We start from the raw sequence: 24,827 nt of genomic DNA, 5'->3' as shown, positions 1-24,827 counted from the left end.
CTTCACTACATATTCTCAAACCAGCCTTGGCTGAGTAACAGTTTCACGCTCATCTCTTCGAGTGCGGTGGCGTGAGAGAAACTCCCGTTGCCTGTTTTGTAAGAAGAAAGACGTGGAGCCCTGAAAATGCACCCGAGCGGTAGGGACTCCGGTAAACTGGTGATGGTGCCTCTCCTACTGGGGCAGGTGACAGTTCAGATTTACACAATCATTTTCATATGAAAATGAAGACCCAGATGTTGAAGATGGAAAGATGTTTAAGATTTTCATATAAAATCTCTCAGTTGTTCAGTGTTAACTAAAATAGATAAAATTAAACTCTTTCCTTGTCTAACTATCCATGATCTAGGCTGCAGTTAAACAATTGGTAACAATTGGCTTTACCTCTTTGGAATAATTTCTCTGTAACTAAAATTAAAATTGGGCTTGGTCGTCAAGATTTAGCACGAAATTTTTTATCTTTTTAAAAAAAATTTTATCGTTATTCTATTACGGTTGTCCCAAATCTTCCCCTCTGCCCTCCTCCACCCAGCCCACCCCCCTCTCCCGCAGTCAATCCCCACACTCTTGTCCATGTCCGTGAATTTGTACTTTTCTATCAATTTTATTTTACCATCTGTCACTGATACTGGTAACCAGAAATCACCAACTAAGAAAATGCAATGATTAGGTGGTTATCATTGGTGTCTGTGATTGCATTATCTCTTACCTCTAATCAGCAGCTATTAACAGCTCACGAATGACGCATTGTCTTCTATATCACATAGCTCTTCACCACTTGGCAGTAAACAATAGATATAATGATACAAATTGAGGTGTGTGGTGCTGTAGTGTGAGTATAGGCAATATATAACCTATGTAATCTATATAATAAGTGTAAAGATGATGTTTGGAAATTATTCCACTAAACTCAGTTTTCTAAATTGAAGCTTTTATATTATCAGCAATATCACATAATGCCCTTCAGTGTTCATAAATATAGATATATTGCTGACAGAGAAGCACTTATGGGTAAAATAACTAGGTTTGTGATGGGAATGAGAGAACTGTAATTTTTTTAAAAAACACTCTTTTTAGCATTTCTTTTTGTCGTTTTTCTGAAAGATGATTTATAGCAAAGAGTAGTTAATTTGGGGGTGGATAAATTGGAAGACACATAGGAAAATTAGAATTAACAATGTGGTTTATATGTGAAATGGGAAGCATTGTCAGTTTCTTGAAAAGCAGAGACACCCATCTATAAAAGTAAACAAAAAATCATACACTAAGCCATGTTTAACACATCTGTCAATTCTCTTTTCCTTGAGCTCTCTGCTCTTACTGAATGTGCTCGTGGATTTTCTACAGGAAATAGATTTCCTACAGGAGTAGCAGGAGAGAGTGGTTAGCGAGTTCTGGTCAGCTTAGGTTGTACTCCCAGAAAGTTCCTTTCTGGGCTGTCTGGCACAGCTGTATGCTGTGATCTGCATAATATCCTCCTTTTGAAGAAAGAAAGTTAATTTTTTTTAAAAAAACGCATTATTTTCCACATTACTATTTGCTGCCCACAGCAGTCTCTGGCATTCTTAAATCTGCGTGTTTGCATTGTTGAACAGCACTATTTTCTGAAAATGCAAAAATAAGATGAAACGTTCAGTTGCATCCAATAGAATGAACAAAACCTTCAATGAGCTTCAGTTCTAGCGTGCCATCTGTACACCCAGTCTCCGTCATCTCACTCACGTCTATATTTTTTAAAAATTAGTTGTTATTTTGCATTTATTTGGGGGGGGCAGCAGCTGGACAAGAGTGGCCTCATAGTTATATCAATCCCACTGATAAATGTGTCTCTTAAGGATTTTCAATTCAGTTAGGAAACACCAAACACTTGGATAAAAGTTAGTGTTGTTTTCATCTGAGTAATGTCAGAGCCACCTTGGAATTTAAAATTCCAATGTCCGATTCTTAAATGTGACATAGTAATATTCCACTATTGCAACTGAAAGAAAATAGAGAGAGCATGTGTGTGTGTATGTATGTGTGATTTCTTCTGAATCACAAGCCTAAAGGTGTTTTTAGCATTTTACTCTGCTTTAAGAACATGCTGAAAACTTAATGAAGGCAAACGTTCTAGGAGAACATTAGTTTATAAGGAGAGTCGCCCCCGCAGTAGGCAGGTCTCGTGTAACCTTGGCTGCATCAGAGAGTGTGGGTAGCTCTAAGGACAAGGACTTTAAAGGGACTTCTAGTCAAATGCATTTATTTTAAAAATAAGAAACTTTCATTTCAATCATCTTCCCCATGGCTGTTCTTGGCCCAGCTCTCTTTATGTAATTCATACATTTTCCTCTCCTGAATCCAAAGGTAATTTTTCTAAATTGAAGCTAAAAGAAAATAAAAACCTATTAGTCTTCCACTGGTTTATTTTAAGGTATTACATTGATTCAAGTAGTTTGAAAAGTTTACCATTGACTGAGCCGGGCTCACCACTTGCTGTGACTCAGACGTGCTGAGAGACTGTCGGGCTGATGCTGTATTATTTCGCTCCTATCACTTAGGGTTCTAATTTTTTTTCTTTCTTTCAAGCTCATCAGTGAAAAAATTACTGTAAACTTGCATCTTTTTTTATACTTCCTTTTTCTTTTCTCCTAACTAGTGCTCAGTGATGAGTAAAAGTCGAACGTTGTCTTAATTAAAACATAGCCTGGAAGGTGGGAGATTTCTTCCCCCCTCTTCGGTGAGGTATTTGAATTATATGACCAGGACACACACACTCATATAAGCAGAGAAGTTTGGACTTGAGCTTGGTATTAAATAAGGAAAATTGAGCACAAAAACCTGAAGTACAAGCTACCCAGAAAACCTTAGGGAAGATAAAGGACAAGCTGGGAGAATGGTGGAAAAGGTTTGAAGGTAGAGTGGGTTATATGTATTTGAGAAATCAAGCAGTACACAGGGATTTAATCCGTCGAGCTGACTTTTCTACAATTGTGGTCTGCTTGTCACTGTTGAAAAGTAAGATGAATGTAAAATTTTATTTTAATATTTATGCATTTCTTATAACGAAAATCAGGAAAATATAACTAGGACATGGAATCTAAGCCAAAAATATGTGAAAGACATAAAAAAGTAAATAAGAGTTAATCTACATTGACTCGTTAAAAAAATTATGATCATATTTCATGAAACATTGATGTTTGCATTGCTTAGGACAGTATGGGAGTTTTAATGGTATTCTAATTTGGGGAGACTAGGGTATATTATTTTTGAATCAAAATGATGGCATTTGGATCCCAAGAATATAGGTTTCCCTAAGAAACTAATTTTCTCACTTTTCTAGCCCACATTTCACAGTGAGAAAATGAAGGAACGAAGTTCTGTTTCATACTAAAAATTGGGTAGATAATTTGGTGAACAGGAAATGGGAATACGACCAGAAAGAACAAAATCTTCTCCTTCAGAAGGAACAGTGAGTAATGGAAAAATACGTACTAGGATTCTGCAGTGCTTATTAAACTGAGAAAAAATGCAGAGTTTTATCAATATAATTGTCATAAACAATTCTGCAGTTACCTGCTAATTAACAACTCTGAGCAAACCACCATGCTAGCAGCCTCATAGGTGCAAAGATGGTTTTTGAAAGGCTTCTGTTGTGAAGTTGGTGATTTATTGGAGTGAGGAGGCAGGAAAGGAGGAACATGAATATCCAAGCAACACGAGGCAGAAATTGTTTTCATAAGGTGGGTGAACATATGATGAGGGTAATTAATGGAATAATGATTATAATAATCAATAATGCCATTCATCTACTGAGTCCTATCTATGTGCCAGGCAAAATTTTAAGCCTCACTCAATCCTCAGAGCAAACTGGCAATACTAACGATGTTGAATTTAGATATGTTAAATAATTTACACAAGCCAGTAATCAAGTGTGAGCTGCCCCACTCCAAGGGTACACATTCTTAAAAACAGTTTGAATTCGTGTTGGTGATAAGACCCATGAAGGCTTCACTGAGAAAGCGCTGCTTATTTAAACCTTAAAGTCATAAGGAGGATGGTGATGAGAGGAGAAACTATCAAAAGAGAAAGGAGAACGAGATTCCACAGGTGCACATGGGATTGGCTTGTTATATTCAGGAAACCATAACAGATCATCACATGCTGGGAAATTACAGGAAACAAAGCTAAAAAGCCCCTGAGACTGGCGCTCACATATTAGGAGCAAATAGCTTGTGCATAAAGGAACACACTGAATTCCTGAGACGCGATGAAGGATGTGCTTCAGAAAGATGCGCCGGGCCACAGTGGGAGTAACACGGGGTAGTGGTTAAGGGCCTGATTCTGAGAGCAAGCCTCTTAAACGTAAGTCTCAGCTCTCCTAGCAACCGCTGCTAGGGAGTGAGGCCCTGGAAATCTCAGTTTCCTCATCCACAGCGTTGATGATAGTAAACAAATGTGACTTAGATTATGAGAATGAAAGTAGGTTGTTTATATAAAATGCTTGCAATGGTGCATGTAGTTAGTACTCCGAAAGCGCTACCTCTTACGGTTGATATGTAAATGACAGGCTATAGAAGAGAGGGACTGAGCAGGGATGTGACTTAGTAGGCCACCAACACAGTCCCGATGAAAACAGACAAAACCATGAACTAGGCCAGTGGCGATGGCAACTGCAAAGAGGACAGTTACACAAGACATTGCAGAGGCATAAGTGCCTTCATGATTCATTAGATGTGGGAGGCAGAGACGTGGCTCTTTTGAGTGTTCGTGCCTGGCGCGCTATTACCAGATATAGAACAATCAGGAAAACATGATGATTTGGAGAAGAAATTATGGATCCAAAGTCTTGTTGACTATGAATTAAAGGTATTCTTCAAGTTTAATCAATCTGCCACCAAGGCAGTATTTTTCTCAAGTGTGATACATCAGATACAAATGGTGGTGAGCAGATGATCTGGTTGGTGGCTACAAGGATTGTCAATAGCGTTCATTTCCATGGGTAAGAAAATTCTTTTCTGTGAAACACTCCCTCTGTCCTATTTACTCAAGAATGTTTTTTTCATTTTGGTGCTAGCTGCACTCCCCCATTTTTCCAGTACCTCTCTTTCTATCTTTTCCAACACACTCAGAGTCTGGGGAGCACAAATATACATGCACTTAAAATTTAAGAACATTAAAAAGGTTTTTGAAACATTTGTTTTTTATGAAATTTTATATCACTTTCTAGTTATGTCAAATGTCTCTGGTTTATGATTATGGTCTTCATAAGAGCTTTCCTTTACAAAATGTTTAAATGAATAACAATGAATCAATTTAAAGAAAAAATACTAAGGGACCAGCAGTAGAGTCACTTGGATAAAACAAAGGCACGAAAAGGGGGCTTGTATGAATGAAGGTTAGAAACTCCATGCAGTCAGCCAGGCAACATTTTAAGCAAATATTCTCACCCAGTTTCCCCAGAGGCTTTTTAAAGGAGGACATTCACTACAAGTCTAGGAGAAAGCCACGTTGTTCTAATGGCTGAAGTTGAAAAAGGGCTAGAAATTTGATATTCTAACACTTTCCCAAGAAAATTGTTAACATAACTTCTTTGTAGATATTGACTAATTATGGAGCTATGCTTGAAGACAGGAATGGCACCAGGAATCCAACAAACGACCCTGCAGAAACTTCCAGTCATCACAAAATCTATACTATGACGAGAATCAGGCTGTCTCGTGGCATTGGCTTTAAGTTTCAGCCCAACCCTCTTCTTCACAGAGAAAGTGAAACAGTGCTGCACGCAAAACACAGACCAGCAAGGGAGCAGGGTGTGGACGAGGAGACCAAGGTGAAGGCTAACTACCACAGTAAAATTCACAAGGAGCTGATGCAATCCATTAGATGATGCTACTCAATATTAAGTTTGATATCAACGCAGTTTGGCTTGATTTCCCTAGGAAGGTTAATAGACACCTTGCTGATTTTTCTTGCCGTGCTTTAAGTGAGTGGATCATTTTCTTCTGGAAGTATCTCTTAATAGGTAGTAACTACTCTAGATCATTCTCAATGTGAGGCAGTGGGAAGGGGGTGATGCTAGGCCCTGTGATATAAACCCAACCCTTCCCTCATCAACTTCTGATTTAATGCGACTCTGGGCCCAAATGACTGAACAAAAGATTGACTAGTCATGAATTTGTGGGTTCTGTTTTAGGGTGCTGGAATAAGTGTGCAAATATAAATATACAACAAAACTGGATGCTCAATTTCTCTTTCTGGAAGCACGCAGACTTGGAGAGTATTTTTACACATGTCCTTTCTCCCACAGATGGAAGACTTTACTCCCAAGGCAATCCTGAATAGTCTTCTTTGGCACCAGATGAAACGCTATTCTAGTACTTGGTGGTCAGGATTTCCAGTGAATAAGGGAGCAGAAGGAAACTTTTCAAAAAATACACTCGAGCATTTCTTTGACCTTCTTTCAGGTTCTTTTCTTCAAAACGAAAGTGTGTTTAGGAGAAATATATAAATGCCAAAAAACAATATTAGGGCCAGATAGCTCTTTGAATGAGGGAATCTTAAAGGTAGAATTTTAAATTTTTACGAAGGTCGACTCTTAAATTTCCATCTTTGTGTAGGCCCTAAATTTGCTTTTCTCCATAAAAAAGACCAAGACCTTATTCCAAATTAGTCAACACAAAACTGTGTCTTACAAATTCCAAGGGAAAAACATCAGGTATGTGTGAGTAAATCAACAGAAAACAGCTCAACTAATAGGAAGATATGTCTGAATAGATGGTAAGCTGAGGACACAAGGTTTGTATTTGAAACGGGGGCATATTTAAATTGTCATATTAATTTTAAAAGGTGGCGTAATCTGTATGTGGTATGTGTTCAGCATTGCAGAAGATTCGTTCTTGCCACCAGAAGACAGATCTAGTTTGCAAATATGTTTAACTTGCCTCCCATGGATTTTTTACATCAATTCAATTAATACTATTATAATCATAGGTTTTTAATACAAAAATGTAGATTTTTGGCTTCTCGAAAAAAATCTGAAGTCCTGACCCAATTAAGTGTCATGCACACTTGATAATTATAATTCATATTAATTAGTAAGAGCTACTGTTTGTGGAATGCTCACTAAGTGCCAGATATTATTCTAAGCATTTTACTTTCCCCTACACACGGAATGCCTGTGATGCAGTTCATTTTGTCCACATTGGTTACCTGTGAAAGCTGGTCCCCTGAGACATTCAGCAATATTCTCAATGTCAATAGCTGGTAATTGATGGAGTTGGGATTTGAACCCAGGCCTGTTTGATATCAAAGAGCAGTCCCTTATCCAGTGATGGAGTCAGTCCAACACATTAAGTCATTGAATGGAGAATTCATCCATATTCATTATGATCATTTTTCTACATTTATAGAAAGTTCATTTTTTGTGTTATTACTTTAAATGTTTCTATTTCAATATAATATAAAACATATTTCTTAAAAGAAACATCACACTTATACATAATAAATATTCTTTTAAAGTAATTGCTACTTATTTTTGCTTACAGAAATTAAGCAAATAATTTATGAATTCAATTTGAATGCAGTTTGCTTCAAATTGATAGAATCCACTTATATTTATCTATTATACTAGAATACCCATTATGCTTTTCTCTAGAAAATTGAAACACTTAAATTTTCTGAGTGTCACTTGTAGACAGGTATTGGAAAACCTTCTGAATCATATACATCAGAATTTTAGCTCTTAAAGGGTCACTCAGAATTCTGGTTAAGTGTATCTTACCAGAAGTCGTCTTCACTACTTCCGTGGTGTTTCTCAGTCCAACAAATGAAAATTGATAAAGCCTCCAAGATCGTGTGTCACCTACTTCAACAGAGCTACGCTTCCACTGATAGACGATTTCTTCCCGCGGGTAGCCATCTGCCACAAGATGGGAAAGCACGCCTTTAAGATGATTATGAATGAGATTATGGAGCAAACACCTCCAGTAACAAGACACTGAGGAAAGTACTGAGAGAGATCAAGTTATGACCTCATGAGGACCCTGGACTAAAGAGCCTCACCCTGGAGAGAATAAATACAATGACATCATATCCGAATGGGGAGTTAGATTTGAAAATCATGAAGTCAAAATCATCCTTGAAAGTCACTTACATTGCATAGAAGGTATACTATACATGGTTTAATATATACTATATACACACTTTACATTGTCTGAGGTGAGCTATAAAAAGTAGTCAGTATGTAATAAATAGTACATATGCAAAACATTGTTTCATGGTAAAAGGGAGTCAACCAGGGCAAGATTTGGAGAGTCCTGCAGAAACAGAAAATACTGAGAGATTCTCAAATTCTCCTCCAGAGCATGCACTTGGGGCGGAAGGTGGTTGGGAAAAATAACCTCAACCATTTACATTACGTTCACTCTCTCAATTTGTTGGGACTTTGTCCTGACATAAACAGAAGTCTGCAATGAAAGCAGTGGGTAGAAACTTCCAGGGGAAGGTACCAATGAGCACTGCGTGGATTCCCAAGGGTCAGTCTGTTCAGCTGAGAGCACAGAAAGCCTTAGCGAAAGAGGCAGCGCACCGATAATGCAGTGACTGGCAGCACCATCTCCAAGCCCCATACCCCAGACAAGTTTAATTTTTTTCTGAATTATTTGATTCCTTTATGGGGATGATGATAATACTTATTTCATGAAACTAATGGTCAGTGTATTTTTAATGGATAAACATTACTATTAAGTAAACTGTACAATAAACTCTTTCAAGTGAAAAATAGGTAAGTGGAGAGATTTGAAAAAACTAGAAATCACCTCAACTGTTGTCTATGAATGATGTTATGAAAAGATGTCTTGATTGTGGAGGCTGATTCACTACTTAGAATAAAATCCCTTATGTTTCTTCCTTTTCCTCATTTTCTTTTCTTTCGGTCCAACTCTTTGGCTGTTAGGTATTTATTAATTAAGAAGGAGAAGAGAAAGCAGGACCCCCGTGTGCTGTGAAGCAGAGGTGGGGAGGCGGGATGTGTGAAAACTGAGGAAAAGAGTGATGACATTAGGAATCTCCCTATGGATCATTTGACTGTGATTTATTTTTTGATAGCAGTAAATGAAATTAAGTTGTGTTTGGTCTCAGAAGACAGTTGTCAACTAGTGACCTGATGGCACAGGAATCACGAGTTCTCAAACTTTAGCTGATTCAGAAGGGGTGTAATCCCAGTTAGGAATTAAAAGAAAATAAGTCTAGTCTCCTAAAGCTTGGGGAAGCTTGCACTTAAAAATATCCCAATCTTGGATGAGGTAAAACATATGAAATACATTTTATAATGGAACGTTTTAAAATACACAGTGGGGCAAAAGTAGGTTTACAGTTGTGAGTGCATGAAACACAGAGATTATTCTTGTATTATTATTTATTAATTATTGTATTATTTCCCATACAATCAGCTGTAAACCTACTTTTGCCCCACCCTGTATATGTGATATTTTTCTTCTAGTTCCCTCTGCAATGGTTGCAATGATAAACAAATGATTGTTTCTCTCATCATTGATTTTTAAAAAATATGGTTATTATGATTTTATTGGCTCTTAGGAAACTCCCTCATTCCCTAGCTGAGAAATTGTATTTATGAAAATAAAAACTTAAAATTCATAATCAGTTTTCATTGCTAGATATACACGGTTGGCAGACTGACATTTAGGAGGAGGCAAGCGACCTAACGAGTGCTGAACAAGTAGTGAGGCCAACGCTTCAGGGGAACCGAGGCTTGTTTTTGATTCATGCAGGAAATATCTGTGAAGGTTACCAAAGGTCAATGTCATTTGCGTTAGAATCATGGATGTTCTTACTGCAGTCTTTTGTCTGGTGATAATGATAATAATAAAAATAATAGAGTTTTTATTGAATCTTGTGTGTTGGAGTAGCATACCAAACAATTTACATACATTACATCAACAAAAAACAACATTGTAATGGGTTAGATCTTATAATCTCTGGTGAGTACCTGGGAAAGGGGATTTACTTTCAGGTTTAGTAATTTGCTCAAGTCTAAAGAGATAGACTCAGAATTTGAACTAGACCCAAACAACACCAAAAGTCAGTCTTTTACTCACTGGTGGATTACTAGTTCTAGGTATTACTAGAACTCCAGGACAAAGAGATAATTATTAATTTTGTTCTCTTTATCAGGTCTACAAAACTGAAGTATGCAAACAACCCTGCTGGACCTCTGCGTGCCCTGACAGGTAAGGGAGAAAATAAGCAGCAAACATACTGTCACTCTCTTCTCCTGAGCCCATGGAGGGAGGGGGGTGCGTAAGTCACCATTACCCATTTCTATTCAGCCCAGGTCTGGCTTCACAATTCTTCTCATCAAAGGGCTCCTGGCAACACCTGCCAATTTATTAAAAGTTTATAATGCAATGCAACTTATTTCTACTTCCTGATAAATTAGATTCCTTTTTGCAAGAATCACTCTAATAGGGACAAGCTGGTGGTATAATGAAAGAAACTGTCAAGATCTTCAACGTGAACAACATCGCTTAATGCAATTTTGCATTCTCTGTGAATCTCCCAATTAATTGACATTGCAATTAGACTATGGTGAGAGGGGATACAGAATGCAGAATGAGTACTACTTACAACTGGAGAACTCCAAGGGGCAGGAATGTTCATCCATTGGAAAATTGTGCAACTGTAATTGGCACTCGGCATCAATTGTCAATCTCAATGGAAATATGAAACATAAGTAGAAAGATTTGAGACATAGTTTTTAAAATGTACATCATCACAATTTCTAATGTCCATTTTTCATCTTTATTCCTGGAGAGTATATCTCACATTCTTACCTATAACACAAGGTGATTTTCACTGAAGAAATCTACCAAGTCCAGGAGAAAAGTATTTAGGACCTAATGTGATCCATTCATTTTCACAGACCAAACAATAGGTTGTCATTGACCTCAACTCCATTTTTTCAAAACTTAGGATCACACAATTATTATTTTTTGGGGGGAAATTAATTGCTCACAGGAGATTGCTCAGTGGAGATATTTAACTTAACAGAACAAACTGTTATAAGAACTTAAGCTCATTTACTGTTTGCATGTAAATGAATGTTGATGATTCTCAGATCTTATCTGCTAATTAAAGCAGAACCTTCTGTTTGTAAGTGCTTATTAGCTGTTAGCTTTAAATTACTATATGTGAATTTAAAATTACCTATGTTTCACAATGGAGTGTTATGCTTCTTACAATGGAACACGATGAAGCCATTAACTAGGATGTAATAGAGCACAAAAGTATCTACTGGCAAACAGAACATGTTAAATAAGCATAGATATACTAGAAATATGTTTTCCAATGAGTCTCAAATAGTTTAAATCTGGGGGGCTTATTAAATGTACAGGGTTTCTGGATCTCAGTGGACTTGGGTACTTGGAAGGACAAAATTTAAAGGTGTTCGGATGTTTTGGTTACCTTTGGTGAAGTATGAACATACTCTAAAGTTACACAGGAGATAGACTGATGATATCTTAAATTTCATATTTGTTAGCTCTATTTCTTATAATGATATCAATCATGAAGTAATGAAATGCTATCTTATGAATATTTGTTTATTTTAAAGGATTTTTCAACTGAGCATACTTTTAAATTGGGGAGATTATTTTTCTATAATAAAATAGGGCAATTAATGACCTTAAAACATAACTGATAAACATTGAGACATTAATTATTTATATGATACTGGGTTACAGTGAATAGTCTTCTCATTCTGTACATGTTACTATGCCTTTATTGTACTTGAACTTGCCAAAAGTTACAAAGCTAGTGGCCCAGTTATGATCTAATTCCAAGATTATGTGTCTCCAAAGCTGGAGATTGTAATCATTGTCACTCAATAATTAAATGATCTTCCAAAGAAAAGATTAGTTTTATTCATAAGTAAAATTATAATTAAATTAGATATTTTAGTATCATCTTTCTAAATTAAACTGGAATTATTAACATTGAAAATAATATAGTTTGCAGAAACAGATACATACAATATATATCTATGTATACGCACATTCATAATTCATAGAACAAGAATAAAATCAGCTCTCAGCATAGAGTGCCAGTTCATTCAAACTTTGAATTTTGTGAGTGACATTTTTGAGGTGGTTTCTGTAATTCAATATTGTATAGTGATTCTGCAGATCAATGGAAGTGAAAAAATGACTATCGCATTATGAAAACATAAATGGACTTGAGGTAGTGTGATTGACAATATTTCAAAAGCTAGACTGAGCTCTGATTTATGAGACAAACTTTTATTTTTACTAGATTCTAATTCCAGTCATTACCTTACCTTACATTTAATAAAACCCATGATGAATTCAAAATTATATGAAAGACTTTCTTCTAAACTTATAGCCATTTTTCCTAGTTACTGATATAACTCTGTTTAACTGATATAAAAGTTTGAAGCCATTTTAAAGCATTTTGTGTTGTATGTTGAATGTTATATAAGGCATAAGGTATATGTCACAAGGGCATTTAACATGAATCATTTTGGAGCTAAAAGTTCCAGGATACCAAGACCTAGAAGAATCGTATTTACACCTTTACTAAAAATGTACATGAATAAATTTAGTGTCTGCTGTGCTTACTACATATCAGGGTCTAAGCACTTTCATATCACACTGTTTAGTCCTTATAACTCTGTAAGATAAGAATAATTGTCTTTTTTTAAAAATTAAAGAAAGAAAAGTTAAGAGTTAGCTCAGTTGGGTGGGCAGTGTGTTGTGGGTAGGTTGTGCCTTGTTTTACAATAATCCCCTCAATTCCCACCTAATTCCTCTAAATAAAAATGTACTCAAGTAAAAACATCAAACTTACTATACAAATAAAGCTTGGAGATGTGTCTTTTAGCACTAACACCCACGCTATCCAATAACTGCCCCCTGGAAATTTTGGAGAGTTGCCCTCATACAGAGAGGTAGCATGGTATACAGCTAAGACCTAAAGCCAGGTTTGTTCGAATCGTAAGTATATGTATTTATCTATTATGTTGTTTAATAATACATGCTCACCAATGAAAAACATCAGCATAAAAATATTTTAAATGCATCTAAGTATAAAGTGCTAAGATAATGGCATGTATAAGTAGAAAACCTCCCAAATGTTACTTTATTTTTAAGTTCAGAAAATAAAAAATAGCTCCAAGTTTTCCCAAAAGATGTCTTTCCAAAATAGCCAATAAATTAATTCAAAGAGCCTATCAGTGTATTGGGGGTGGGTGCCGGGAGACGGAATTCACTGTAGTTAACTTGCCATCGTGTAGCTGAAAAGAGAAAACATACAGCAGACCTCCACATCTAAAAATCTACTTTTGCAACAGTATCCTTGGAAACGGAGACATTTCCAAGCATAACAACTGGTGGTCCCAAAGATGACTATGCTTTAGTTTCCATATGTTAAAGTAGCAGGACACACACGAAAGCCAAGGTTGGTGCGGGGGTCAGGATCTTACAATGGCCAGGGAAGTTCCATGCACTTGTGAGAAAGACAAAAAGAGTTCTCACATCAGTCAGAAACAAAGTTTGACCTACTCCTAGTCCTTTGGAAAAGCTCACTGACAACAGAAAGAAAAACGAATTTTGTCCTGTCACATACTATTTTGATCAAACGTGCCAACCCTGATATTGGCTTGAAACTTCCTTTCTTTCTTTCTTTTTTGTCTTAAGAGGTTGATCTTTGTTTTATTCCCAGCAATTAGTCATTTCTTCTTCCAAAAGAATACCTTAAGGTGTAGAGCACACGACCATCATTCCAAATTCTCAGCATCCTGTTGGGGGTGGTTATCCAATGTGCATCAGCCTTTTTTGAGTTTCGGAAGAACGTGTCTGGGATCCAGATTTTCCCCACCATGTTGCTATTCAGTCGGAGGACTTTAATGGTGCTGTTAAATTTCAAACGTCTGTCATACCATGTTTGGGCAAAAAATATATCAATCGTATATTCCTGTGATAAAGAGAAGGGTGAAACACAACATTTGTAACATAGTAGGGTTATATTGTAACCATATTTTTTGTGTTTGTCATTTTTGGTTCTCATTGACATTCTGAGCTAATTTGGCTTGAAATTGTCCCAAAGAAAGCAAAGACTTTGCTAAGAAGACTCACTCATCTCTTGTAGACGAGTTGATATATTTCTGGGGGGGGGGGGGGGAAGGACTGGTCTAACAAAATTGTGACAATATCATAGCCCTGATACAATTGTTTGCATTTGGTGTCCATAGAGCGTAGTTTCTCGGGTTATTTTTTAAAAGATTTTATTTATATATTTTTAGACAGAGAAGAAGGGAGGGAGAAGGAGAGGGAGAGAAACACCAATGTGTGGTTGCCTCTCACGTGCTCCCCACTGGGGACCTGGCCCACAGCCCAGGCATGTGCCCTGACTGGGAATCTAACTGGTGACCCTTTGGTCTGCAGGGCAGCACTCAGTTCACTGGGGCACACCAGCCAGGGCTCTCGGGGTTATTTGGGGCTAGCAAATTTTTGGTTGTGGGGGCTCTCTTGTGCATTTTAAGATGCTTAGTGGAATTCCTAGTCTCTACTCACTAGTTGTCAGTAGTGCCAACACCAACCTCACCCCCACGCCAAGTTGTGACAGCTCAAAACTTCCTCTAGACATTGCTAAATGCCTCAAGGAAAGCAGTCACATGGGTCGAGAATCACCGCTGCGGAGTGAAAGCCCAGAGTAACTAAGCAGTCCTAACCTGAAGCTGTGGAGCCGCAGTCACCTCACGGTAAAATGAGGACACGAAAGAACCTATCTTGTGAGGCAGAGTAAGGACAGAACAAGAGAATACACATAAAGTGCCTTGCGTTGTATGTGGCAGGTAGCGAGCACCAGTATAATGCATAAGATGGCCTTCCTTTTTTAAAACCGTTATAGTTGTCTTTTCCTCCAAACATGGGGAAATAAACCAATTAATGATAATGTTGAATACTGTGCTAATCTCCATCACAGAGCATATTCTCAAAGTGCCAGAGTGCTATGATGATAAATTGTCCTGTGATGAATATGCTCAAGGACCTACCACTAAGTGGCAAGGGATTGACTTTAATCAAAGAGAAGTATGATATGAATTCAGACTGTTAGGCCTGGCATCAGAACACCCGAGTTCCAGTTTGACTATCGTACTTAAGTAGTATGTAGTGTTACTTTAAAATTTGATTTTGATCATGCCTTTAAATGAGAAAAATTAAAAAAGGAAACTTTAGCATTCTTAGAATGGAAGAGCTGAGGGTTGGGAGTCATCCACATTTCCTAATCCAATCCGCTTAATCCATCCCCAATCTACGTTGAAGAACGTGGACTGACAGGGAGATCGTTTATCTGCCCGAGAGTACACAGCCCGTCAGGATTAGACTGGAGTCACACTCGTACTGTTCTGTGTTACATCCTTGCACTTCCCGCTGTCTCATCTCATTGCAATGGACTACGGTTCCTCTGGGTGAGCCGTGCCCTTGGCTCACCATTTAATTCCCCATGTGCAGTCTGCACTAATGAGAAGGGAACCTATCTTGTGAAATTCTTTCTCAACTAATTGGTGATGTGCCAGTAAACAGAGTAATAATCTCTGATATATAGTTTGGCAAAGCACACAAAAATTAAATATTTTCTGATGTACATGTTGGCAAAACACAAATAAATAAGGCAAAATAAAAATAAAAGCTTTTAAGATTAGTTAAACCAGTGATTCATCCACTGTGATCCTGGGACAGTAGTTCTGGGGGCTGGTATTCCGGAAATTAAAAGTTCTATGCTTAAATAAAGTACATATATAGCTGCTTCTCCTTGTTAAATATTTCCAATTTGCATCTGAATGCTAAATATTCTGAGAATTTTTGTTGTAAAGAACAAAACAGGTTGGCATTTATTTAATGGTTAAACAAGCAAATTATCATTCACCCCAAATGAGAGCAATGAAAGTTTCTCATATCTCTGATCCAACAGAGTGTCCTTATTGCTAGGTTGGTAAACATCATTTCAAAGTTTTAGTTCTGTTACCTTATGTTACGTTGCATTACATTATGTTACATCACATTATGTTATGTTATGTTAATGTTCTACTCTATTCTGTTATAGACTCCAATCTAGTTTCTTCAGATTTGGGTAGAAAGGGTTATATGATAAATAAAAAGTTACATTTATTGTTATATCTGATCAATTATTTCCTCTGAGAGACAATTCTGATTTGAAGCAAACAATGCCTTCTCTAAACCATTAATATTCTAAAAATTACTAGAACACTATATTTTATTTTGTAGAAAGCAATACTTACCAAGCAAACAATTATTGTTGAATTTCTAGTATAGCATTTTACCCAAATTAATTTTATAGATATGATCACATTTCACTCTCATAAAATTATTTAAAATATCTCCTTATTGCAAGAGAGAAAAAAAACTATCTGAAAGATTCTCCCTTCTGAATTTTTTATTGGCATATTTGTTGCTATTCTCATCATACCACATGTTAATAGCAAACTATTAGAATCTTACCATATTGATGGCGTTCACTGGACCAATGCTATTCACATACATGTCTGTGTGAATTAATGTTGGTTTCACTGTAAAGATAACCACAGAGATATATACATATAGAGAAACACAATATTTTAGTCTGTTTTTCTAGAAATACATTTCTTTTTCCATTTTAGAAATGATTTATTTGGTTCCAGTGACTAACTTGCTTCTTTTAAATAATTTATTTTCAAAGGAGTATCTCTGTTTAGCTTGTCAATGCTATAACTAAACATCCTTTCAAGACTATGTAGAGATGAATAGATAAGAAAAACTCAGATTTTCTCTTTATCTTTTTCTCAGATATCCTGAATTTTACCATTTTTCCTTCAAGCTCTGAAATGTATTTGGGCATTGCAACCTGGCTTGCCCCCTATAAAAAAATTTTGTGACCCAGAAAAATATGTAAAAGAAGCATGAAGTAGATAAAAAGAGCAACACCTATTGTAAATTGCTTTGGAATAGTTGCACCTGTTCATTCCTTGTACGCCCACTGTACCCACATATGCCTCTAGCCACCACTCAATCAATCTTCCCCAGTGACTTCATGGGTTCTGTGACTCATCAGAGAACACGAGGAAACCATATGGAAACCCAACACACGCCTATTTGTCAAAGAGGTCTGACATTGAAAATAATGTACTGTTACATCTACGACCAAAGGCATGTGCTCCGTTTTCATGTCGCATTTAATGAACAAGGATTCATAAAATCCTACTGGGCTTCAGTTCAACATTTGTCTCATATTTATCCATTTTCCTTGAAGGCGTCATGCCCTGACTCTCTGTGGTGGGTTGAAGGCGTCACTCTTCCACATACCCACAACCTTGCGGTCACCCCAATGAGGCACTTCTCTCCTCTGCACTTTGGGCTTGACCATCGGACCCCACCAAGAATGTGTGGTTGTTTGTTGCAATGGGCAATGGGTGTACATCCTCTCTCATTATCTGCTTGTTGTTTTTGATATCACTTCATAAAGAACTTGTTGCTTTTCTTCTACAGCTTTTGTGTGGACTATCTAGCCAAAAAATGAATTTCTAGCTCTTGAGTCTCACTTGAAAATGATCTTTCTTCATTTGAACTTATCATTGCCCCTCCTACCTTCAAAGCAGAATGTTGTTTGTATATTCTTTATCTATTTTATAATATATAATGAAAGTATCGTTTAAATGGCTATGGTTATTGAAATGTGCTGATTTTTGCTCTAATGCAGTAGGCATGTTTATGAGTTTCTAAGAGACTCCCACATACCTCCTATATCGGGTCGAAGTTTATTGTCGTATCCTTCCAGAAGGTTGTTTAAGATAACCGTGACATCACCCTCGGGAACTTTGGGCGTCAAGACCCATGTTTTGTTAGAAGCATAATCTTCATAGTCATCATCAGATTTTTGGCTAGTGAGGCTAAGAAACAAAATATCGGTTAAGAAACACACAGACTGTATCCAGGCTAACTTTTACTCCCAAAGCACTGGTGGAAAAGGAGAAATGAAACCAGGTTACAGGAATAAAACTGAAAATGGATCACAGTGAAAATTCCTACCTGAGGATTAGTCTAGATTACAAAAACTCACAGATGTAGGTTACCGTTTATAAAAGTGTACTCTCCAGTTTTTTCAGAATGCTCTGCCTTCCCGTCTGTAAGTTATTTTTGCCTTTTCTATAGTTGACGTTCTGTTTGCCTAACTGTCCAGCCTCGAGAAGGACCTATTGATTAAACTATCTTTGTGAAAGCAAGGCTTTAAACGATCAGAATGTAGTCTAAGAATTCAGGCACGTCTACTTCTTTTTCCTTTGAGACATTAACTTGCTCCCACCTATTAATGAAAGTAAGAGACTGATAATTAGATTCACTCCCACAAACCGCCAGCGAGCCTCTCCCTCCTCAATTGAACTACTAAGGAGAGCTCAGTCTTGCTGCCTTTGCTTCCCCCAGGGTGTGTATATGTGTATTTTTTCTCTCACTTGCACTGAAGCAAGGGCGGTTCATTTATCTTTGATTGTTAAGAACCTGGTAGTATGAAGAAAAATGTAGTTGCAGACTTTAAACCACTCTTTACTACAGCAAAAGCTCCTGAACTGGAAACATACTATTGCTTAATGTATTACAATCATAGAAATAAAATGCCATATTTTGAGTGATCAGAAGGCCATAAAATATCCTGTGACTCAGTTTTCTATGCCCAAACATGTCAGAAAATCCCCATGGTTGGATCAGAAGCTAAGGCTGACTTTGGAAAGATAGAATTACTGTAGCTTGTCTTTCTCTTACCCCAAGTTCAATTCCCCCTCCCCCACCCCTGCCCCCAACACACAAGACAATTGTATTTTCCAAATCTAGAGGCAAGCCACACCTTACAAAAGCTGCTATTTTCATTTTTATCAGCACTCAGTGCATATTGGTTACTTCTGTGGTTTGTGGTGAAAGACATAACAAATGCAAAATATAAAATTTCCCACCCCATCTTCACATTATTTTCCTAAATATGTGGTATAGACTGGATCTTGTCAGAAATCCAATCACTGCCACATTACCCTAACTGAACATATACATATATTGCTTATTATAAAGTATATGTTTTTCTCAAACTATATTTACCACCTTTCTTCAATATACTCAATCATATATATATGTGGCTGTGTTTTATATATGAAACTTGGAGATAGATAAATAGATAGATAGATAGATGATAAAAATGGTAGAAGAAAGCTAATAAGTGATTAGTCTGGCCTGAGAATGAGTGAGGGAGATGAACTTTTAAGAAAAACCACTGGCATGAATCTACTTAGTAAGCAAGTAATCTCCTTTTATATTCCTTTATAAAAAAGAACCATGTAAACTGAGCCACACATCTGCTAACACCCAACAGAGGCAGTGGTTTACATCCTGCACTTTAGTAGCAGGGGAGCTTTACACAGAATGAGAACATCATAGCGTGTCTGTGGAGGTTGGGGGGAGGGAGGTGGCATGTTGGGAGGAGGGGGCCTGACCGGCTTCATCCAGCAGAGAGTAGTTCTCTGCACCCAGATAATCCCTCTCCACCCTCAGTTCCTCATTTCTTTAGAACACTCTGAACTCTGCCTAATGGAACTCTAATCCTGTGGCCCAAATCTTACTACTTTAAGAAGAAAACAAAATCTCTCTAAGACATTTCTGAATCCTTCCAATAAATCACTGAGAAAAAAAAAAAAAAACGTGTTTGGCCCATTAGATGTCATTGTAATGGAATTTTACTACCGTTTAATTTGGTCATACAAAAGGGCCATTTCAGAAAAAAAATGCTCTGTCTTTCTTCCCCTTTCTTCCTGTGTGTGTGTCTCTCTCACTTCTCTCTGGCTCTCTCTATCAGACAAATACACCCTATTAACGTTTCTTCAAGGGAAGGTGATATGTATTATTCACTTGTTTGGTTTGCTTGTTTAAAGCACTTCCTCATACTAAGAAATACATGGTCCATGCCTCATGGTGCTGCATTACTGACATTGCTATTACCTGGTGAACTAGAAGGAAAAATAGTCCAAATGAAATGATGAGAGATACTTGCTTAGAAGAAATGTTACTTTCCAGATTTGCACCAACAATTCTCTTAATCTCATCCCCTATTGGATGCCAGAACAATAATCATATTGATTTCACTTAAAAGTGCCAGTGATGCGTTTCTTTTCATACTTTAAGGTGCCTATTTAGCCATAGAGAGGTTAAACAGGGTAGAGAAATTAAGATTATATATTTAGGATTTACCAAGTGTGTGTGCTGGCTTCTTGTCCCTGTCATTATTTTAGGACCTTGAGCAAATTATTTAACCCGGCTAAACATCAACATTCTCATTTTAAAACACAGTTAACACGGGCATTCATATCACACATTTGTGTAAGGTTAAGAGAATACTCACTAAATGCTTAGCGTAGTGCCTGACGCATCGTTTTGAAGAGAGTTTCGTTACAGTTATTATTATAAAGAGCCCACTGCAGTTGAGAACAGCAGCTCCAACCATGTAGCTAAGGCTGATTCTACAGATGCTGCTTCCAGGCTTCTGTCTAGCACAGGCTACGAAGGACTCAAAACAGATGTTTTCCAGGAGGAAAAACAATCAGCCCCTACAAATGAAGTTTTTATTCCCTAGAGCTTTTCCAGCTGATGTCTAAATTAATAGGGCTGCAGCGTAATCTGGGTTTGTGCCCGGATTTGTCTTAAAAAAGGAGAAAGGGGCCTCTCTCATTCAATGTTGGCTGTTTTTTCCCCTCTGGAATCCTTTGGAGTCAAGAACGTCCACATTTCTAGATGCACAGTCGAGGGGTGAAGAACTCGGACCGTCCTGTACAATTGTGAGCTCCATGAAAACCCCAGGATAGAAATAAATTGACAAAGACTCAAGAAAATTGACTTAACAGTTGAACGGGCTAAGAGCAAACACAAATTTAAACTTCTAGCTAAAGGCACCTATTTAAATAAATAGACTTTAAAAGTGATTACTCCTTCTTGGGTCTTTCAGTTTAAAAAATAATCTTTTAACTTTTTTTTTTATTGTTGTTCAAGTACAGTTGTCTCCATCCCCCCCCCCAATCTTTTAAGAGGAAAGAACTACAAGTGATATTACTCTTAAATTAACTTATCATAATGGAAACTTTAATACAGTTTGAGTAATAATTTCTGGAATATAGTGCCAGAAAATGTTCTAAAGCTTTCATTTTTGAAGGCTTCCAAAAAATTGTTAGAAAGCCGTCTGACGGAGAGGTTTGGACAGCAAAAGGAGCATCTCCGGGAAATGGCTAGAAATGCAAAATGCAGAACCTTGGACCCCACCCAGGCTCCTAAATCAGATTCTTTATTTTAGTAAAATTTTTAAGTGATTCACATACGTATTAGAATTTGAGAATCTCAGACATAGAATGTTTAAATCAGTGGTTCTTACTCGTGTGTGTGTGCGCACACATGCGCCAGGGTGAGCACTGTTAGAAATACAGATTCCTAGGTTCCTAGTTCAAATTTGATTCAGAATTGCCATGTTGTGAGTTAGGTTATAAATTTTAATTTTAATCTTTACAGTTTTATTCATGATTTAAATTTATGCATGAATATAAACATGTAATGAATTTGTGTTTGCAATCAGAAACAAAAATAATATTTAGGAGAAATACTCATAAGTGGCTTAGAAAAACAAAATGAATCCTGGATAGACATAGTTTAATGAGAGATTGCTCTCATTAATATAGGAGATTCTAAATATTTGAATTTGGTACATACTCTGGATATTTGGCACTGTGAAGATTAATCATGCAGTTATGGAATAATACATTTTAATCCAGGTATTTCAGATTCCCATAGATGCAATAAAGCCCAGGGTGTACAACAGCGAACGTTTGGATGAGATATAAAGCATTTCATTCAGATATCTTTAAGTCCATTGTTTGGCTTCATAAAGACAATATATATAATGTATATTATATATATTCTCTGACATAGGTGGGTAAATAGTCAAATAAACAAAAACTCATTTATTTTTAAAATTTTTTTATTGTATTTCTTCCATTACCATTAAGTCCCCTTTACCCCCTCCCTCCCTCCCCCCCATGACCACCCACTGTTGTCCATGTCCACGAGTCCTTTTCCTTTTGGTTCAATATGGCTGGAACTGGAAAACTCATTTACTTTAACACTTGGCATATTTTTAAAAGATTAGTATTTGATTCCTCTGAGCCATTAATTTTATTAATACTTTTTTCTTGGTACAAGTTTTGGCTTACTTTCATTTCACAGGTGCAATGAGTCAAATGTGGAGTGTTTTAGATATAAAAATAAATCTCCCAAGACATATATGCCAGCAAAATGAAACCTTTTGAAACTGTTCTATTAAAAATTCCTGTGCATTGCACCTGCTGCTCTGTCAATTTTACCTGTACTGTTGTCTCTGCCATATAGTGTAAAATCCATTCCTTCCTTGTCCTGCACTCACAGGGATCCCCTGTTACCCTAAATTCTCATCAGGCTATAAAACCCGGTTGGGAATCTCACAGTCCCAAAGCAGCAGTGACAGAAGAATGTGTTGTTCCTTACGCCGTGGTGTTACCCGAGAGTTTGTTGAATTTCAGAAAGCTGGCCAAATTCCAGTACCTTTGCCTATATTGTTCTTTCTGCTGACAGTCTTTCCTTCTCTCCAACTTCCAAAACAACAGTTAGAATGGCTTATTCCTTCTTGCCCTTCAATTTTCAACATAAACATTATCTTCTCATGGAGGCCCTCCCTTACCATTTATTTACCTTTGTCCCCCACCCCGCCTTTATATACCCTATTCAGTCCCTTATTTGCTTCTTAGCATTTGTTGTGGTGTGTTTTTATTGATTGGCTTCTTGTCGGTCTCCATTGCTAGACAATAAATTCCATGAGTACATGCTTAATTCAAAGTTATGGTAAGAATCTTTTTTTTTTTTTGCTAACTAGTTTTTCTAAGGTAAATAAACCAACAGTGACTACCGTTAAATATTCACTATGTTCTAAGAATAACTTTAGGGACTTCACATACATTCTCCCACTTAGTTCTTAAAACACTGATATTCCTATAATTATCCCATTTACTTACCCATGTCAGATATATTCACATATATTCATACATACATATATATATACATACATATATATATGTTCTATCTTTATGATGCCAAACACCAATGGATTTGAAGGAAAACAATGATATTTACCAATAGTCACTTTAGGTTGCCAAACCAAAATGTTAAACCATTATCCACAAGCTTTTGAAACAGGAATTGGGGCCAGAGAATCTGCCACTGTACACTCATCAAAAAATAGGATCAACCAAAATAAATGGTTGCTCAAACTCATTTTTCCCTTAGGACAACAAATTCGTTTATGCCTGACCTCAATAAAAGTATGGCACCTTCAGCACAAAGTTAACAACATTCAAATTTCATAAGCTTGCCGTTGCAGATACCAGTAATTTGATTTCCCCACGCCGAGGAATAAAGCAGAGCTCACAATTTAACTTAATGGATGTGATAAGCTGCCTCGCTTAAACAATTCTGGGCTCGGAAAGCAATGCACAGTGCAGGGGTAGGGCATTCGCGTCAGCTAGGCCGTTTCACAGGGTTCCACCAGTGACGGCAACGGTGGACCATGGCAGAAAGTGTAGGAGCAGCTATGTAAGGTGAGTACATATCACCAGAGGTGATAGGGACTCAGAACCTGATCATGGAGGAGGAGACTCTGTATTGTCTAGAGGACAGGGAGCTCTTCTTATGCTCGTATTCGGTGACTAGTGCATCAGAGCACAGAAGCTGCTGGGACAGGTGCTCTATGCACAGGTGTGTACAGACGATTGTGTATATGCAGATACAGGAGAGTTTGGGCGGGGAAGTAAACTCCTAAGTATCAATTCTGATAGTGAATTGTCCTACTTGTCATGACTTCCTTAGCTCATACCTAGTTTGTTTTTTTAAACATTAGGATAACAGCTGTTGGCAAGTGTGTTCATTTGACTCAGTCCATCATTATCAGAACTACATATTCCGTTGTGTAAAATGCAAACTGTTTATTTTATGAGATCACCAGTGACCCGTATTAAATAAATGTATAGGGTTTTATTGGCTAAGATGCAGTTTATTGCAAGAACCAGACCATTCAAACGAAATGAGGAGGCACTGGCATATATACTTTTAAAGCCTAAGTCTCATTTTGTGTATCATTAGCCTGAATACTTTGAAATTGGTATCTAGGGGCACAGAATGGGACTATATTAATTGTTTTAGTCTAATTTTAAGCCCTGGCTGGTGTAGCTCAGTGGATTGAGTGTGGGCCTGTGAACCAAAGGGTTGCCAGTTTGATTCCCAGTCAGGGCACATGCCTGGGTTGTGGGCCAGGTTCCCAGTTGGGGGCGCACAAGAGCCAACCACACATTGATGTTTCTCTCCCTCTCTCCTTCTCTTCCCCTCTCTCTAAAAAATAAATAAATAAAAGCTTTAAAAAAATAAAAGATAATTTTATGTTCCACCACTAGTATCAAAGATAGAATTGGCTTCCCAAAAAACCACATGGGCTTCCCAAATACCAAATTAGAATTGGGATAATTCAGAAGGTGAGAAGGGAAGATGTAGAGAACATTCTCTGGGGGCAATGACAACATTCACTGGGGGCCAGGGCTGTAACAGGAAAAAACCATCAAAGGCAGGTCACCTTCCAGGTTATCACCGAAGTCCATTTTCTGTGGGTCGGTCCCCTTTTCGTAGTCATGTTGCTGTTGCTAGTTTATTCTACCCCTT

The 24,827-nt window shown here is 37.3% G+C and overlaps 1 protein-coding gene across 2 annotated transcripts in view; it reads right to left on the bottom strand.

The window, feature by feature from the left end:
* Positions 1-24,827, bottom strand: part of GABRG2 (gamma-aminobutyric acid type A receptor subunit gamma2) — a 76,977-nt gene that overhangs the window by 36,026 nt on the left and 16,124 nt on the right. For both annotated transcript variants that reach the window (XM_024576896.4, XM_024576897.4), the window contains exons 2-6: positions 17,808-17,959; positions 16,536-16,603; positions 13,766-13,986; positions 10,624-10,706; positions 7,760-7,897 (exon numbers count right to left, since the gene is read on the bottom strand). In XM_024576896.4, the coding sequence (XP_024432664.1) occupies positions 7,760-7,897; positions 10,624-10,706; positions 13,766-13,986; positions 16,536-16,603; positions 17,808-17,959 (662 nt within the window). The remainder of the gene's footprint in view (positions 1-7,759; positions 7,898-10,623; positions 10,707-13,765; positions 13,987-16,535; positions 16,604-17,807; positions 17,960-24,827) is intronic.

This window comes from Desmodus rotundus, chromosome 6, assembly GCF_022682495.2.
Source record: "Desmodus rotundus isolate HL8 chromosome 6, HLdesRot8A.1, whole genome shotgun sequence".
In the NCBI taxonomy this organism is placed as follows: domain Eukaryota; kingdom Metazoa; phylum Chordata; class Mammalia; order Chiroptera; family Phyllostomidae; genus Desmodus; species Desmodus rotundus.
This window is presented reverse-complemented; position numbering and strand designations above follow the sequence as displayed.